This window comes from Sus scrofa, chromosome 6, assembly GCF_054392235.1.
Source record: "Sus scrofa isolate SSC_HxYL_T2T_F1_AM1 chromosome 6, Sscrofa_HxYL_maternal_Yorkshire_Landrace_v2.0, whole genome shotgun sequence".
Taxonomy (NCBI): Eukaryota; Metazoa; Chordata; class Mammalia; order Artiodactyla; family Suidae; genus Sus; species Sus scrofa.
In genome coordinates, this window is record NC_139388.1 from 53436364 (window position 1) to 53453331 (window position 16968).

Consider the following 16968-nt stretch of genomic DNA (forward strand, 5'->3'; position numbering starts at 1 on the left):
TTAGTAGCAGGTGGTTTCTTGGCAGAGCGATCCTGGTATTTGAGTCAGGCTCCTGAAGGGGCAGCCCCAGTCTCGCCAAGGAGGGGGACGCTACTCTGAGGTATTAATGGTCAAGATGGCGTTGGCGGTGGCTGTGGCGAGGGTTTGGGAGCGCAGTCAAGGCTTGGGCCAGGCTGGCCTCCTGCTTCTGCGGCGGCTTGGGGCTCGGGGTCTGGCTAGATCTGTGAGTACTGGGGAGGTACCCGAGAAGGTATAGAAATGTTAACTCCTTCTTCAGAGTGTGGCGTCCCTGTAGGGAGTACATGGAGGGCGGTTGAAGGGAGAAGGGCTGCAGAAACATCTTGTAGCGGACCCTCAAGGGAAGAAGTTTCACTTCCTTAGGAGAGGCAAAGCGGGACAGCTTCTTTGTGGACCCTCAGGGAGGAAGACAACGTGGAGAAAGTGAGGGAGGGCGTTTCTTATTAGTTGCCACCAATGCCCCGGGGAGGCCTCTTGGAGGACATGGGGGGAAAGTGTGACCTTTCTCCTCAGGGGTTGGAGAGTGAAATTGCGTTTACAAAGGAAAGATTTTCTTCTTGGGAAAGACTCCCCCTTCCAAGAAGAGAAGAGAGAGCAGATACCCCAGCACAGGCTTTTATAGTGCCTTTTTGCTTCAACTCTGGTTTTTTTTAGTTTGTTTTTTTACTTTTTATTGGGGCATCTGCAGCATATGGAAGTTCCCAGGCTAGGGGTGGAATGGGAACCGCAGCTGGGGGCCAACGCCAGATTCTTAACCCAGTGAGCGGGGCCAGGAGTGGAACCTGCATCCTCATGGACACTATGACCGGTTCCTAACCCACTGAACCACAACAGGAACTCCTGCTCTGATTTTAAAATGAATCGTGTAAAAAAGTCGTTTGATCCTGGGTCCCCTGATGCAGTACCTGGCTGTTGACCTTGTCTGTCTTGATCATTACAAAGGAGATGATTAGTAAGTATTTGTTCAGCTAATGAGGGTGGACGAGGAGGGAGAGAGGTCCAGACAGAGCACTTGTCCACATTGCTTAGGAACACGTAAGAAATGCCTCATTTCTTGTCGCAGGGTCAGCCTTCCTTTAGGTTGATGAGAGCTTTCACAGCAGAAATCTAATTGGGAGCCCCTCTTAAGGGGAAGAGAGGCAGTGGGCTGCAGAAGAGCTGTGGATTGTTTTCACATGTAAGTAGTTAAGAAGGTGTGCTCTGAAGCTAGACCATGTGGGACCAATATCCCTGATCTGCTGTTTTCTAGTTTTTTAGCTTTGGGCAAGGGACTGCTTCTCTCTGGACCTAATCCCCCCCACTCCCACCCCCGCCAGCCAGTAAAATGCTAACAACAGATTGTTGTGAAGAACACAGAAGAGTGCCAAGGACTGGATGTGCCCATGACGAGGGCAGAGTGGATTTTGGCTGCTGTTGAAAGGGGACAGAAACTGACTTTGGAGATGAGGGAAAAGGGCTGGGTTGGTGAGGAAATCTATCAGAACTTTGTGGGGGAGTACCCGTCCTGGTGCAGAGGAAATGAATACTGCTAGTAACCATGAGGTTGCAGGTTCCATCCCTGGCCTCGCTCGGTGGGTTAAGGATCCTGCGTTGCTGTGAGCTGTGGTGTAGGTCGCAGACGTGGCTTGGAAACAGCGTGGCTGTGGTGTAGGCTGGCAGCTGTAGCTCCAATTTGACCCCTAGCCTGGAACCCTCCATGTACCGTGGTGCAACCCTAAAAAGCCAAAAAAGAAAAATGAAAGAAAAATAAGACTTTTTGTGGGGTTGGGCCAGACCGGCTAATCCCCAATTATTAGGAAGGGAAGATGGAATCTGTAGGAAGAAGCTCTAGCCAGGGAAGGAGAATAGGCTGGGAATGAGGTGTGGGTGGGCCTGGGAAGGGAGTCACTTGAGGCAGTTAATTTCAGAAGGGTTCCTGGAGCAAGATGGAAGTGGGACAGTCCCTGCCCTTGGGCTGTTCTCTGTGCATTTTGTTTTGTTTTGTTTTTTTTTAAGCTATCAGATCCTCTGCAGCTGATCTCCCTGGAGGCTGTTGGCTGGTCCTGTGGGTGGGGGTTGGGGGTGGGGTGGCTGGACTGGGGCAGGAGTAGAAGTAAGGAAAGGCCTTTTAGGGCAGAGTAAATCTGCTTCTTGCCTGGCTCAGTCCCCTTGCTGCCCTTCCTTCCTGCCTCCCCTCTTTTTTTTTTTTTTTTTGCTTTTTAGGGCCGCACCCAGGGCATATGGAGGTTTCCAGGCTAGGATTCAAATCTGAGCTACAGCTGCCAGCCTACACTACAGCCACAGCAATGCCAAATCCGAGCCGTGTCTGCAACCTACACCACAGCTCACAGCATCACTGGATCCTTAACCCACTGAGCAAAGCCTGGGATCGAACTCGCGACCTCATGGTTCCTAGTGGGATTCATTTCCGCTGCGCCACAACGGGAGCTCCCCCTCCTTTTTTTTTTTTTTTTTTTTGTGGGGTGGAGGAGCAGGAGGTCTTTCAGAGCCCCTACTTTTTGTTTATTTGTGTTTAGAGTCCCTTTTTTTCCCTCCATTTTTATTTATCCCATTTGTTTAAGATTAAAAAAGAGATTTTTTTCAAGAAGAGGGAAGCAGTAATAGCATTTAGTCAAGGTTTTAGTCCAGGATTGGCCAGTGGCGCTTTTCGTGGTGACGGGAGTTTTCTGTTGGTGTGTTGTTCAGTACAGTAGCCACTGGCCAGCCGCATGTGGCTGCTGAGCACTTGAAAGGTGGCTGGTATGACTGAGAAACTGGTTTTCATTTTATTTAATTTTACTGAGTTTAAATTTAAAATGCCTCAAGCCGTTAGTGACTGCCCTGTCGGATGGTGCCTTGGGAAGTTGGGAAGTTGCTTTGTAGTGGACAGATTGGATTGTTGGAGCAGGCTGCGGTGGGAGGAAGGCTCCTTATCTCCTGTCCCCTTTTATACTGCATTGCCCTGCAGGCACTTGCCTGAGTCTGACTTTCCTCCCACTCCAGTTGCTGGCAGATATGTTAGTGCTCAGGGAAAAGAGGAAGGAAACTTCATTGTCCAGGAGTCCTGAATTGGTTTCCCAGCCACCACCTCAAGAAGCAAGCGGGACCTCGGCCCAGTCACTTCTCCGCGCTTCGCAAGCGGGGTGACTGGAGTGCCTGCTGTCTTGTTGGAAGTCGGGGAGCACCTAGAGCTGGGTCCGTGGCAGTTATCACTAATGTTATTTCTCTGACCCAGCTGCTCAGGCAGTCTGTCCGAGGCTCCAGTGTTGCGCCTCTGCGTGGTCGGTGCCCCTTGTGTATCGTGGCGTGAAACCAAAGGGGTTAGTCTCCCTCTTGGCTGGTGTCTTCATGAAGCACTTTGTATAATAAAAAATAATGGCAGCTCACACCATTATTCTATTTAATGCTGCCACACTGCAAGGTATGCACAAGTCTTGCACCATCTTCCTTAGTCCCATCCCAGTGTGTGTCATCAGCCTTTTGTCCCCACGTGCCCTTTATTCCCTGCCCTTCAGCCCTACTGGCCACCTTCGCCTTCTTGGATGAGCCCCTTCTGCCCGGAGCTCTTTGTAGGGAGTGTGGTCCTCCAGGTGTTGGCTGACAGGCCACTTCCTCAGTGAAGCGTTCCTGACCCAACACTGGTGTCTGTCTGTGAAACAGGACAACGGCAGTACCTCCCTCAGAGAGATGTGAGGACTAAAGCAGTTATGAAGCATTTACCACGTAGACTGTGCTCAGTGAGGGCTCAAGCAATGACGGCTGCTTTTCTCTGGGGTCCGTGAATCTGGTGTGGCCTGGACTGATGTAGGGAGGGGAGGGGGGCTTCACACCTTCAGTGGCTCAGGGAGCTTGATGCTGCTAAAGCCCCTGGGTCCCTGAGGCCAGAGACAGCCTCGATCCGTCTCCACATTCCCCTGGCCTCCCCAACCAGATCCCCCGGAAAGAGACTGCTGCCAAGGTCACGACGTTCCTGAGCTGGAAGTACAGCTGGGCTCAGCTTTGTGCCCTTCAACGGCGGAGTGTCTCAGACTCGAGAGAGGGCGGGATTACATGGCCCTAGCTTCCTAGCTTCAGAGGACTCAGTTAACAGAGCCTTCCGTGGCCAGACCCTACCCTTCTATTTTTTTATTTTTTAATTTTATTTTTTTTTGTCTTTTTATGGGGCTGCACGTGCAGCATATGGAGGTTCCCGGCCTAGGGGTCAAATCGGAGCCATAGCTGCCAGCCTACGCCAGAGCCCCAGCAATGCAGATCTGAGCCGCATCTGCAACCTACACCACAGCTCACGACAACGCTGGATTCTTAACCCACCGAGCAAGGCCAGGGATTGAACCCGCAACCTCATGGATCCTAGTCAGGTTGGTTACCACTGAGCCACGAAGGGAACTCCTGGACCCGACCCTTGTCTCCAGCTTTTCTGTAGTAGGCAGGCTGCCTGGCTTCATATGCTGATGTCACCTCTTCTGAGCTCTGAGGCCTTGGACAGGTCCCCTAATCCCTCAGAGCCACCTCTGTTTCCTGAAGGTGTGGTCATGGTGCTGCCTCACCTGGGTGCTCAGTGGGTTCACTGAGCTCACAGGCATCATGCAGTGGGTGCCCACCTGGTGGGGGGCACCCTGCTGGGAGCTGGGGCTCTCCGGGGTGCCAGGGTGTCTCCTCTTGCCTTAGAGCTTGTGCTTCAGGACTGAAGTGTTCTCCCCAGCCCCTGGCTCACCCCTGCTCGTCCTGCAGCCCTCGGTTTCACTCTGCGTCTCTAGGAAGCCTTTCCTCCTGCTCCATCTGATGCTGGCAGCTTCCTCCCAGAGCTGTGACTGGTGCTTTTATATCTACCTCACCCCGGGCCTGTGAAGTAGAAATTCTTCTTGTTTTCACAAGGGGACGCAGGTTCAGGGAGACTGTCTCCTGCCCAGGGTGATGTGGCTGGAAAGGGACAGAGCCAGGATTCAAACACAGGCCCTTTAGCTCTCCAGCCCTTGGTCCTCTCCTGCCTTGTGTTAACCCCTTGGCCATCCTGCCTCCTCTGAGAGCGCCCCTCTTGATTGTGACTTGAGTGTTCAGTGTGTCACTTGTCTCTCCCTGTTGTCTCCAGACCTCAGTTCCAGGCCTGACTTGTAGCAAATATTCAGTGTCTGCTTGTTTGACCACAACGGCCATCAAATACATTTGCTAATGATCCGTATTCACTTCTCGAGAGTTTGTTTTGTGCCAGGCACTAGGCTGAGCACTCGTGCACATCTGAGCTTGTTTGATCCTCAGGACCATCCGTGAGATAGCCGCTCATCACCTCGCTCTGTTTGCATGTGAGGAAACAGAGGCTCCAGGTGCTTTAGTTCTATGGCCTGGAGTGACTTTGAGGAGGGGCCACCCCAGGACCCGTGGGGCAGACTTGGCCTTCCAGAGCAGACCTCTCTGCCCTTGGTGGTGGGAGAGCATGTGGCTTCAGGCTTTGTGTAAATCTGTGCAGCCTTTGCCGAGGTAAGTCACTGGCCCCCAGGACAAACCCCCTGCCCCCAGCCTGAAAGAGGGAAAAAATGGGTTGAGACACCTACTTCCCCTGTGGGCATTTTACTGCCCACTCCCGTAATGGAGCACTTCCCGGCGCCACATGCAGTGCTGAGCCCTTTGGTCACTCATGGAATCAGCACAGTAACCCTGGGGTGGGTTACTGCCATCATCTCTACAGGCCCAGGGTGAAGGGACGCAGCCAAGGCCAGGGTCAGGGGGCGCATCAAGGGGCCCTGGCGGTAGCTCTCCAGTCTTTGGAGGCAGATAGTCCTGCCCTGACAACCAGGGTTCGTCCTGAGCCCGTGACCCAGCCTCCTGGCCCTGGCAGCCCTTGGCCTCCCGTCCTGGTGCCTTTCCCCAGACAGCAGCCCTTGTCCTGTTCCTCAGGCATCTCCCCTGGAGTGTCTGCTGGGGCCTCTGGCTGGAGTTAACTCCTCTCTGAGGCGCAGTCAGTCATTCTCCCCACTTTCGCTTTTTCCCATCTTCCTGAGGTGCCAGGCAATTCCCTTTTCATTTCTTGGCCTTCCTAGATTTTGTTTTTTCCCTTTTACCAGATTTAGAGCAGGCAACTCGTCCCGTGCCTGTCCTGAACCCTTTGTGTGCCTTAGGAAGTTTTTGTGGCAGACTTCTGCAGCCTTTTTGCAGATGAGGAGATTCAAAGAATCAGGATGTTTTGCAGAGGGCTGTGTTGTGAGCTAGGAAATTGGGATTCTCTGGTGGCCTAGCAGGTTAGGGGTCTGGCATTGTCACTGCTGTGACGTGGGTCACTGCTGTGCGGTGGGTTTGATCCCTGGCCTGGGAGCTTGGGCATGCCTTGGAGGTGGCTGAAAAAGAAAAAAAAAAAAAAAGAAAAAGAAATTGGAACCCAGGTCAGTCTGATCCTGAGCTGGTGAACTTAACTGCTCCTTCAGCTGTTTGGTCAGTAATTGCCTGTTGAGGGTCTGCTCTGTAAACACACAAGGACATGTTCCTGGCCTTCCTGCAATGTGAGTGGGAGACGGACACAAGATAAATAGTCCTCTAGGTGAACAGAAGGGTCCCGCCCTCTGAGCGCTCGGAAGGGGGAAGCACGGTCTTGGAGGCCTGGGCTGCTTCTGTGACGTTGTCATGTCTGGACCCGCCTTGCCGTTGGGAGTGTGATTTCCTTTATTTCCTCACAGCCGCAAACGCAGGTAAACATATGCATGCTCACCTTCCCCTGCTGGACCTTTGGGTGGCCTCTTGGCTGCACCTAAAGCAGGGAGGGCAGGGGACGCGTTTGAGCGCCTCGTGTGAGATCCAGCTCATGGCCAACCCAGTCCTTTTCTGTAGTTCCTGTTGGAAGCGAAGCCACAGTTACTGAGCTGAGAGGAACCTGGTGACTGATGGGCAGTGAAGATGCAGAGTAGTGGAAGACAGGCCAGCAGTGGCAGCTGGCGTTGGGAGCCTGGGTTTGGGGGTCTGGATGTCGGCCCGGCCCAGGTTTGAGGCTCCGTCCTGACTGACTTGGCGCCTGGGGCAGGAAGGTTGTGTTGCTTCCTGGAACCTCGGTTCGGTCCTCTTCTGAAGAGCAAGAGTAAGTGCTCTGAGGTCTCGGTGAGGGTTGTGCGTGTGGACTTCAGCCTGGTACCCAGCCAGTGCTTAGTGGGGGGCCCTTCTGCACTTCTGAGCCCAGTTCAGGGTGCTCTAGCTCAAGAAAGGGGTGGGTTCCCCGTGCACGTGCAGGCCTCTAGGCTTTGCCCGCCGGGCATCCTCTGAGTCAGTGGTGCGATGTGTGCCTGTGGGGCTCATGCCCAGTTAGTTCCACAAGGGCCGCACCTTCCTCACTGTCTGCCTTTTGCGTTTGTGTTGCCCTGGCCTCAGATGCCCCCTCCCCAACTCCTAGATGTCCTTGGGTCCCAGCTCTCACATCACTCCCTGGGGGTTGGGATGGGGACTCACCCTCTTGCCACTCCGCTCTTGCCCATGGGCTCCCCCGGGAGAATGCATATCACCCTCGGTGTCACTTGTTGAGCACCTGTCTCTCTTGCTGGGCGGCAGGGACAGGTGTCTTTCCTCTTAAGTCCCCAGAACCCAGCACGGGCTGTGGAACAGGCAGGTGCTCAAATATTTGCTGAATGAGTCAGTGTGGGCACCAGAGGGAGTTAGGCCTGGGGTGCAGAGGGTGGCGAAGCGTGTGGAGCCGTTTGCCAGGTGGCGGGGGAAGAGGCCCAATAGACGAGTGCAGAGTTGTGGTGGCACAGACCATGCCCAGGGTCCTTCTGAGCATTTACGTGCGGGTACTCTGCTCACCATTTTATATGTGTGACTTTGTCTAAGTCTCATGACCTTTCCATGAGGTGTTCTCTGTGTCACAGACGAGCAAGGGGAGACGTGGGGGGGGGTTACTTTCCCATGGTCAGGCCGAAAGGGATGCGAACCCAGGCAGGCTGACTCTTAAGGGCTCACAGGCGTGCTCTAGGCTGGGTGGCCTCCCTGCGGGGAGAGGGGTCAGTAAAGAGCCCATCTGGTGACTCGAGGTCGCCGCATGGGTGCGTGTGTGTGTATCTGGGGTGGCCATGGGGAGTTGCCAGGAGAGGGTAGCTGTGGTCAGACTGGGGAGGCTTTGAATGCCAAGATGAAGAGTTTGGGCCTCTGACGATAATAGCTACTGGTTCTCGAGCTGTCTGCCACTTTATTAGATCATGTAATCTTTTTTCTTTCTTTCTTTTTTTTTTTTTTTTTTTGGTCTTTTTGTCTTTTTAGGGCTGCACCCGTGGCATGTGGAGGTTCCCAGGCTAGGGGTCTAATCAGAGCTGTAGCCGCCAGCCTATACCACAGCCAGGGCAATGCGGGATCCGAGCCGCGTCTGCAGCCTACACCACAGCTCACGGCAACGCTGGATCCTTAACCCACTGAGCAAGGCCAGGGATTGAACCCACAACCTCATGGTTCCTAGTTGGATTCGTTAACCACTGAGCCACAACGGGAACTCCAGATCATATAATCTTTACAACAACCCTGTGTGGTAGATGTTATTATTTTCACCCCAGTTTTACAGCTGAGGAGCTGAAACACAAAGCGGTTGTAGGAACTTGCCCGAGGTCTCACATTGGGAAGGTGGTGGAGCCCAGAGCATCAGGCTCCAGAATCCACGCTGGCTGTGCTGCCTGCTGCTTCTGATACGGTGTTCCTCCACCCCCAGCACCCCCAGAGACAGCAGCAGCAGCAGCACTTCTCCTCCCTGGATGACAAGCCCCAGTTCCCAGGGGCCTCAGCGGAGTTTATAGACAAGCTAGAATTCATCCAGCCGAATGTCATCTCTGGGATTCCCATCTATCGTGTCATGGACCGGCAGGGCCAGATCATCAACCCCAGCGAGGATCCCCACGTGAGAGGCTGCCTCCCCCCAACCCCGAGCCTCCCGTGTCCAGGCCCCTTGCCCGTCTCCTCTCTGGTGCCAGCCAGCCCACGTCTGTTTGCCTCCACCTGCAGTTGCCCCAGGAGAAGGTGCTCAAGTTCTACAAGAGCATGACACTGCTCAACACCATGGACCGCATCCTCTACGAGTCCCAGAGGCAGGTGAGTGGGGACTGGCTGGGGATCCTCTGAGGTGCTCCTATCTGTGTTTGGGTCAAAAGACCGCTCCCAAGGAGGAAGGGGTGGAATGGAGATCCCTGCCTTGAGGCCCTTAGAGTTCCTAGGATTCTCCTGGGGCTCTGGAGGAGGAGGGTGGGAAGGTCCTCCCGAGGGCAGAAGTACTCCACTGGGCTGGGGTCTTAGCTGTGCTGGTAGAAGGCAGGCAGGAAGAGACTCAACCACCCTGCCCCTCGGATGCTCACAGTCCTGAGAAACGGTGACCCTCAGTACTTCCTGGAGTGCCCGTGTCTAGTGTGCTGTGTTGGTACACTTGGCAGTGTCAGAATAGTGGCCAGAGACCCAGTCAAAGCAGTGTCAGCAAAGAGGGAGTTTGTTGACTCAAATAATTGCAGGTACAGAGGGACCTGTTTCAGGTACGGCTGGATTCAGGGGCCTCCACAGACCTGTTTCCCTATCTGAATGTCTTTTCTATTCTCCTTTGCCTTGTCTTCCTTCATTCTTAAGCCAGGGTGGTCATGGGAAGCTCCAGGCTCAAGGAAAGGTAGTGCAGGATATGACCTCTGGAGCAAGCTGTGCAACTGGAGTCTTCATTCTGTTACTCTAGCTTTGTGGCCCTGGGAACATTGCTTAATCTCTCGGTGCTTCAGTTTTCTCAGCTATAGTCACTTCATGGGGTTGCTGTGAGGATTGCTGGTGGCATGTGTATAATGGCCTTAGGAACAGTGAAACTGGCATTTAGCCCCCACACAGGAAATATTAACTATTAATCATGGGGACCAGCCTTGCAGTTATCCTCCTTTCTGCTTAGCAGTGGAGAGAGAATGTCTGTTGCCTAATGTTCCAACAATAGGCCCAGGGCTAATGCTCATTGGCCGGGCTTTGATCACAGACCCCTCCACGGACCAACTCAGGTGACTGACCGGCCGGGCTGGGGCCGTGTACCCATCCCCAGGAACCAAGGGAATAGAGGCACGGAGCCCACCCCGCAAGGCCTTGGAGACGGAGAGCAGGGGCATGGGGCCTTCTGTTAGAAAAGTGGGAAGAGTGCTGGGTAGGCTGGCCCTTAGCTTCCCCACACCCAGGAGTGGGGCTGGGCTTGGGAATCTGCCTTTGTATCAAGCCCCTGATGTGGACTGAAGCATGAGGCCTGCGGAGGACGGTGCTGAGCAGATCTGGCAGGCAACCTGCTCCCTGGTTCTTTGGCTCACAGGAGCATCACCTGTCTCCCATTCCCCATGGCCTCAGCCATCTGCCCCCCTCTGCACAGCCTCAGCGCCAGGCAACTCCTCCCACCCTCTGCCATAGGCCTGGGCTCCTTCCTCCCTCTGGCTGGGCTGCACAGTCAGGGGTGGTAGAACCCGATGGACATGGGCCCAGTCACAACTGTGACTTTTAGGCAGGTGATTTTTCTTGTCTGCCTCAGTTTCTTCAGTGTTGTAAAAAACAAATAGCAAGAGAACCCGCCTACCCCCACCCCCCAGGGTGAGAGCGGGAAATCTGCGAGACCCAGCCTGTAAAGCCCCTTGTCCCTGGCTGACCCAGAAGCCCTCAGTAAGATCATTACAGCCATCAGGTTTCAGCCTTTATTAGCTAGGATTAGGTTTATCTGTAAAGTAACAGCCCTTCCCTATCCACAAAAACAAAAGCAGTAGTTTAAACAGATTAATAGTTTTTTTTTCCTCTTGCATAAAAGAAATGTGAAAACAGGTGGTCTGCGGCTGGTAGGGTGGCACCAAATGTCATTGGATCCCCAGCACTGGCTTCCAGCCTCCAGGGCCCCTCACGAACCAAGTGGCTGCTGGAGCTCCCTCCATCACATCTTATTTCAGGCAGGAAGTAGAAGGAAGGTGAGGGTCAGACATGGCACCACCCAGCTGTCTCCCCACACCCACCTTTATAGAACTTTCCAGGTAGTCCCACCAAATAGCATCATATATTTCACTGGACACTCCCAGCTGCAAGGGAGGCTGGGAAAGTAGTCTTTCAGTCTGGGCAGTTGCTGCCTGTGGTGGACTGAGCCCCGTTAGCAGAGAGGAATAGCGGTGGGATGCTGGGTAGGCAACAGGGGACCTCGGCTGCGAGCCCAGGGTCTGTTTCTTCCGGGGGCCCCTCTCGGGCTCCTCATGCCAGCCTTGACAGCCCGCCAGGCCTTCAGCACCCAACATCTGCCCACTCGGCACTGCGAGGTCAATTAAGTTTTAATTGGCTCCCCACTTAGAAGAAAGCGTCAGTTCCTCTGGCTCACCGCTGTGACGGAAGTCGGGGCCCGGGGAACATTTGAGGCCTGGGCACAGGCGGCCTGCGGGCGTTGATCCAGCCCTCTCCTTTTCACTTTCCGCGCAGTCCTGCTGACCTCCGTCCCTGGGCCGGGGCTCCTGGATCTCCAGCCAGATTTTGCCTCTTAGCCCCAGATCTGCTTGGCTTCTTGCCTTGCCTGTTCCACCCCAAATTCAGCCTGCCTAGACTTGACCTCAGCACCTTCCTCCCAGACCTGCTCCTCTTTTTCCCTTGGGTCATAGCTCAGTAAAGGGCGCTCCTATCCTCCATCTGCCCAAGCTGGGGACCTAGTGTGTACCCTTGTCCCCTTCCACCCCCTCGTCATCACTTTCCCTCCTCGTTCACTCTGTCCCTAGGTATTTGGTTAGAGATCCATTCTGCCGCTCAGTACTACCATCAGGAACCCAGACTCATTATCGTTCTGCTTCATCGTGGGCGACTTGGCGCTCGTCCTGTGCTTGTTGCCTCATGTTCACCAGATGGCTGCTGCAGGTCCAGGCTTCATGGCTGTGTGCAAAGCGGGCACAAGGGCTGGGAGCGGGAGGTAGCGGCATGCGGTGATCGCTTTTATCAAGAAACTAAGAGTAGACTTCCCAGAATTCTCTGGCCAGAACTGTGTCCCATGGCCACCTCTGGCTGTCAAGGAGGGTGGCAGCCTGCTTTTCCAGGCTCTGGGATTGGGGGGCTCAGGAGAAGGGAGTTGCCCTGGGCACTGGTGTAGCCAGCGGCAGGGGCTGTTGCTTACTGCACCGCTGACTCTCTTTCTCAGGACTGGGTCATCCTCTCCCTGCCGCCTCCACCTGTCCCCCAGAAGGCAGCCTGAGAGACATTTCTAAAACCTTGCTCCCCTGAGAACTGTCCCCTGTGGGTGACCACCATCCCCAGGGTAAAGTCTGGTTATATTACCACCCCCTTTATGTCCCAGCCCTTATGGCCTCATGACCTTTCTTATTCTCTCTTCCTGGAAACCTCCACCCTCCCCACCTTTGCTTGGCCTGGCCTTGTTCTCGGATGCCCATCCATGGTGGGGCAGGTACCCCTTCAGCCTCCCGTCACAGAGCCCCATCACCTTGGCTCTGGCCAACCTGGCAATTCCTCCATGAAAGCAGGAGTGCCAGTGTGGCTTGGCCCAGAGCCAGCCTTTGGGAAGCATCTGCCGATTCCCAGAGTCATCGGGAGTTGGTCGGCATCTGGATATTTCTCTGTTGCTGCCCAGCCTAACTGAACTCTGGCCTCCGGGCCCTCTCCACCCCCAGGGCCGGATATCCTTCTACATGACCAACTATGGCGAGGAGGGCACGCACGTGGGCAGTGCAGCAGCCCTGGACAACACCGACCTGGTGTTTGGCCAGTACCGGGAGGCAGGTACGTCTGTCTGTGGCCTGGCCCTGGGGTCCCTATCGAGGCAGGTCAGGCCCGGACCCTTTTTGCCCTGCAGGCGGGATCCCGGCAAAAAGGGTCTGGCCTGGAGACTGTCCCCCAGCACCACCCGCCACGTCCCCACTGCTTCCTCCCACCGCAGGTGTGCTCATGTACCGGGACTACCCCCTGGAGCTGTTCATGGCCCAGTGCTACAGCAACGTGAGCGACCTGGGCAAGGGCCGCCAGATGCCCGTCCACTACGGCTGCAGGGAGCGCCACTTCGTCACTATCTCCTCTCCACTGGCCACGCAGATCCCTCAGGGTGAGAACCTGTGCCCGCCCGGCAGACACAGACCAACGGCATTGCCCTGCAGGGGCCCTGGCCCTCCTCCACTCCTTCCAGAGGCTTCCTGGTGGGCACCATGGTCTGAGCGCTGGTCTGGACTCCACTTACGAGGCCCCCCTCGTCTGGGACCCTGGCAGGAGGACTCTGCAGGTGTCCTCACCCTGTTGGGCTGGCTCAAGTGGGCACGATCACGCTCTCAGACTCCTACGTTTGTGCCCGCCCTGTCTGTCCGTACACAGGCACAGCCAGCTGCATGGGACAGAGCACGTGCCTAGGCCCTTGCTAAAGGTCGCCTGGCAGGTACAAGAAGAGTAGGGACTCAGATTGTGGACTGTGGGCTCCAGAGCCTGGGTTCTCGATCCAGGGCCTGCTGTGCTTCTTCCTCAGAGTCTGACTCCCCTAAAGCTCACTCCAGAAGCCTGCGATGCTTAGTGCAGCCCATGTGGCTTCTGTGAAAGGCGACTGCTTGGGAAGCAGGCCCACAGAGCAGGTCTGGGTCTGGCTCCCGGGCTGGCAGCCGCCCAATGCAGAAACCGTGGACCTGGAGCTGCCTCCCTGCCCTCCGGAGCCTGCGCTTGGTCAGGGTTACTCTCTGCTCCAGGGCAGACGTGTGAACCCATGTGCACGGGGCCTAGCAGAGGGCCTGGCGTGCACATCCCCCCCTGCCTGTGCTGTTCCCTGAGGTGGGGGGTGGGCAGGGCATCTTCCTGGGAGGAGGTGGCATTTTCGCTGATTTCCCTTTTGTAGGGTTTTCATAAGCTGGGGCCTGGCCCTCACCTTCCATTTCAGTGACCACTCAGCAAATGTACGGAGTCCATGCTGTGTGCTGGGCGCCGTTGTAGGTGCAGTGAACAGAGGTGAACGGAGACCTCAGCTCTCCGAGTGCTGACCTGGTGGGGAGATGGCCCTGAAACAGGATGGAGTCGTATGTGGAGGACGTCCAGGGTAGTGAGGCCTCCAGGGGAGAAGAAAGCCGAGAGGGAGTGGTGTGTAATAGGGGAAGGTGGGGACAGGTGTCACAGGTGACAGCATAGGTCAGAAGGCTGTGGGATCTTGAGGCAGGTGCCTGCCTGACGGGGTTGAGATGCTGGGAGGAGCCCCTGGGCAGGCGGGGGGTGGGGGCGCTGAGGGAGGAGAGAAGTCAGCAGGTGGGGAAGGGGTGTGGCTCGGTGGGGTCGTGTGACTCTTGGAGACGCTTTGACCCAGAGTGGACAGAGCTGGAGGTAAGGGAGGAGACCTGTGCAATGACTTTAACAGGCATCTGGCTGCTGCCCTGAGGGTGACAGGTTGGGTGGGAGGATCAGGGGCTGGTGAGGAGGCCGCCAGAGTGGCCACGGGGAGAGCCGAGGGAGGTGGGGAGAGGTGCCCGATTCTGGCTCCATTTCGAAGGTGGAGCAGGTGTGGGGAGTGAGGAGACAAAGATGCTGATGTTTTTGGAACAGTTTTTGGAACAGTTGGAAGGATGGAGCTGCCATCAGCTGAGGAGAGAAGGCTGAGGGTGGGGCAGCTTCTGGGAGTGTGGTCAGGTGTCTCCTTTCCCCTCAGAGCCTGGTGACAGCCAGCCTGAGCCCCAGGGTTGGGGGCTGGGTTGCTGGGTGTGAGCTCTGATGGGATGTGTCTCTGCTCCCGCAGCGGTGGGGGCGGCCTACGCAGCCAAGCGGGCCAATGCCAACAGGGTTGTCATCTGTTACTTCGGAGAGGGGGCGGCCAGTGAGGGGGACGCCCATGCCGGCTTCAACTTCGCCGCCACCCTGGAGTGCCCCATCATCTTCTTTTGCCGGAACAATGGCTATGCCATCTCCACGCCCACCTCCGAGCAGTACCGCGGGGATGGCATCGGTATGGGCCCTGGCGGCCTCTCCCCACCCCGCACTCCCCTCTCCTCCCCGTTCTCCCCACGCCCTGCTCTTTGTCTCAGCTGGGCCCTGGGGCCTGACCTGCCTCTTTGTCCCCACAGCGGCTCGAGGCCCCGGGTACGGCATCCTGTCCATCCGCGTGGACGGCAATGACGTGTTCGCCGTGTACAACGCCACCAAGGAGGCCCGGCGGCGGGCTGTGGCAGAGAACCAGCCCTTCCTCATTGAGGCCATGACCTACAGGTGCCTGCTGCCCCTGTCGTCCCCCAACCTTGACAGCTGCTGTCTTCAGTGTCTCTCCAATGTCGATGGCTGTTTCCACAGCAGGACCCCATCACCCTGTGCTCTGTAGCCTCTTCCTGGCCTTGGTTCCACTTCCACCTTTTCTCTAGTCCGGCCCTTCCCTCCTGACCACCCGAGGGCCCCCGTCTCACCCTGGGCCCCCTCCACTCCCCCCGCCCCCGTAGGATCGGGCACCACAGCACCAGTGATGACAGCTCAGCGTACCGCTCGGTGGACGAGGTCAGTTACTGGGACAAGCAGGACCACCCCATCTCCCGGCTGAGGCACTACCTGCAGAGTCGGGGCTGGTGGGACGACGAGCAGGAGAAGGCCTGGAGGAAGCAGTCCCGCAAGAAGGTGAGGGAGGCCGCGCTCCAGTGGCTCCCACCCCAGAGGCTGTGTTAGGGGAGGGTGGAGTGGCTGGGGCAGGGGTCCGTCCTGCTGGTTGTCTGGGGAAGGCCCCTGGCCACGTCTCTAATGCCATGATGCCTGGGCGCGTGCACCTCAGCTGTGTCCCAGGCGATGTCTGCCCTCAGCGCCTCGTCTCTGAAGAGGGGTACTGGGGGTACCTGCTCCAGAAGCCTGTCTGTGGATTAGGTGACTTAAAAGTGTCCACCCAGAGTCCACGCACCTGGGCCCTGTTCATCAGGTGTCAGAGGCAGTGCGGCCCAGTGGGCACATTCCTTCTCTTTGCGCCTCAGTGTCCACACCTCTGAGCTGCCTGCCTCTTAGGGCTGCAGAGAGGCTGGAAGTGTTGCCCACTCTTAGGACAGCCCCTGGCCCTACTAAGGCTGGATGTGCCAGGATTTGGGACGTTACTTGTCACTGCTGCTGTGATGATCACCTCCATCATCCAGATGGGAACATGAGGCTCGGGGGCGACTCCCTCGCTGAGGTCCCACAGGCAGGAGGTAGGAAGCCTGCTGCCCGTCCACTGCCCTTTGTCCCCCAGGTGATGGAGGCCTTTCAGCAGGCTGAGCGGAAGCTGAAGCCCAATCCCAACCTGCTCTTCTCGGACGTGTATCAGGAGATGCCTGCGCAGCTCCGCAAGCAGCAGGAGTCTCTGGCCCGTCACCTCCAGACGTATGGTGAACACTACCCCCTGGACCACTTTGAGAAGTGAGGCCACTGGCCCCACCCCTGCCCACCTCAGTGGCCCCAAGAGAGAGCTCCACCCCAAAGGGTGGAGCAGCTGGCAGGATGCTGCCCTCTGCCCCAGGCAGCTCCCTCCGAAGTACTCAGGGGCCAGGGCAGTTCTGGGGGCTCCTGCTCACTATCCCTGCTCCTCCAGACTGTTACAGTGGTGGGGCTTCTGTCGGCCCCTCTTTGCCTTTTGTTGCAAGGCCTTGGCGAGGGCTCCTGGACTGGAAGCCCTCTGGGCTGCGGGTGGACATGGCAGTTCAGCCTGTGGAACTTGGGGTGAGAGGTGGTCAGTGCATGAATAAACTCTCTGCATTTGGTCCCTTGCCACCCCTGGTCTCTGTTTGCTGGAGTTTGGGATGTGGGAGGAGAGTCCTGCATGACTGGTCTGGGATCACCTCTCTCTCCACTTGAGATAAATAAGGCCTAGGCTGTTGAGCTGTTAATGTCCCCTGGAAACTTTCGCAAGTTGCAGGGTCAGCTTCAGCAGCCAGCATGGAGAAGCGGGGGGAGTTCCTCCAGAGATGGTCTCTGTCTCCTAGAGAATGAGGAGGGCTGGTGTCCTGCATGGTGACCAGGAGGCCATGGGAGCTGGCCTTGCCCTGTAAGGGTGGGGAGAGTGTCTGGTGTGGAGGTCAGGGTGCA

General features: G+C 56.5%; 1 protein-coding gene across 3 annotated transcripts; it reads left to right on the top strand.

Moving 5' to 3' along the window:
• Positions 1-102: 102 nt before the first annotated feature.
• On the top strand, positions 103-16653 carry BCKDHA (branched chain keto acid dehydrogenase E1 subunit alpha). Of its 3 annotated transcripts, XM_005655860.4 has the most exons (10): positions 103-223; positions 1082-1195; positions 8666-8851; positions 8956-9042; positions 12594-12702; positions 12860-13021; positions 14678-14884; positions 15003-15144; positions 15369-15540; positions 16136-16653. In XM_005655860.4, exons 3-10 carry the CDS (start codon positions 8807-8809, stop codon positions 16304-16306), a joined length of 1095 nt encoding a protein of 364 aa, XP_005655917.1. In that variant the 5' UTR covers positions 103-223; positions 1082-1195; positions 8666-8806; the 3' UTR covers positions 16307-16653.
• Positions 16654-16968: the final 315 nt, after the last annotated feature.

Excerpts from the sequence above, each read along its gene's own strand:
- BCKDHA (XM_021093214.2), top strand. The coding sequence starts at position 107 with ATGGTCAAGATGGCGTTGGCGGTGGCTGTGGCGAGGGTTTGGGAGCGC. Across the intron at positions 14,885-15,002 it reads GTACCGCGGGGATGGCATCG|CGGCTCGAGGCCCCGGGTAC; the intron begins GTATGGGCCCTG and ends TTGTCCCCACAG. Across the intron at positions 15,541-16,135 it reads GGAAGCAGTCCCGCAAGAAG|GTGATGGAGGCCTTTCAGCA; the intron begins GTGAGGGAGGCC and ends TTTGTCCCCCAG.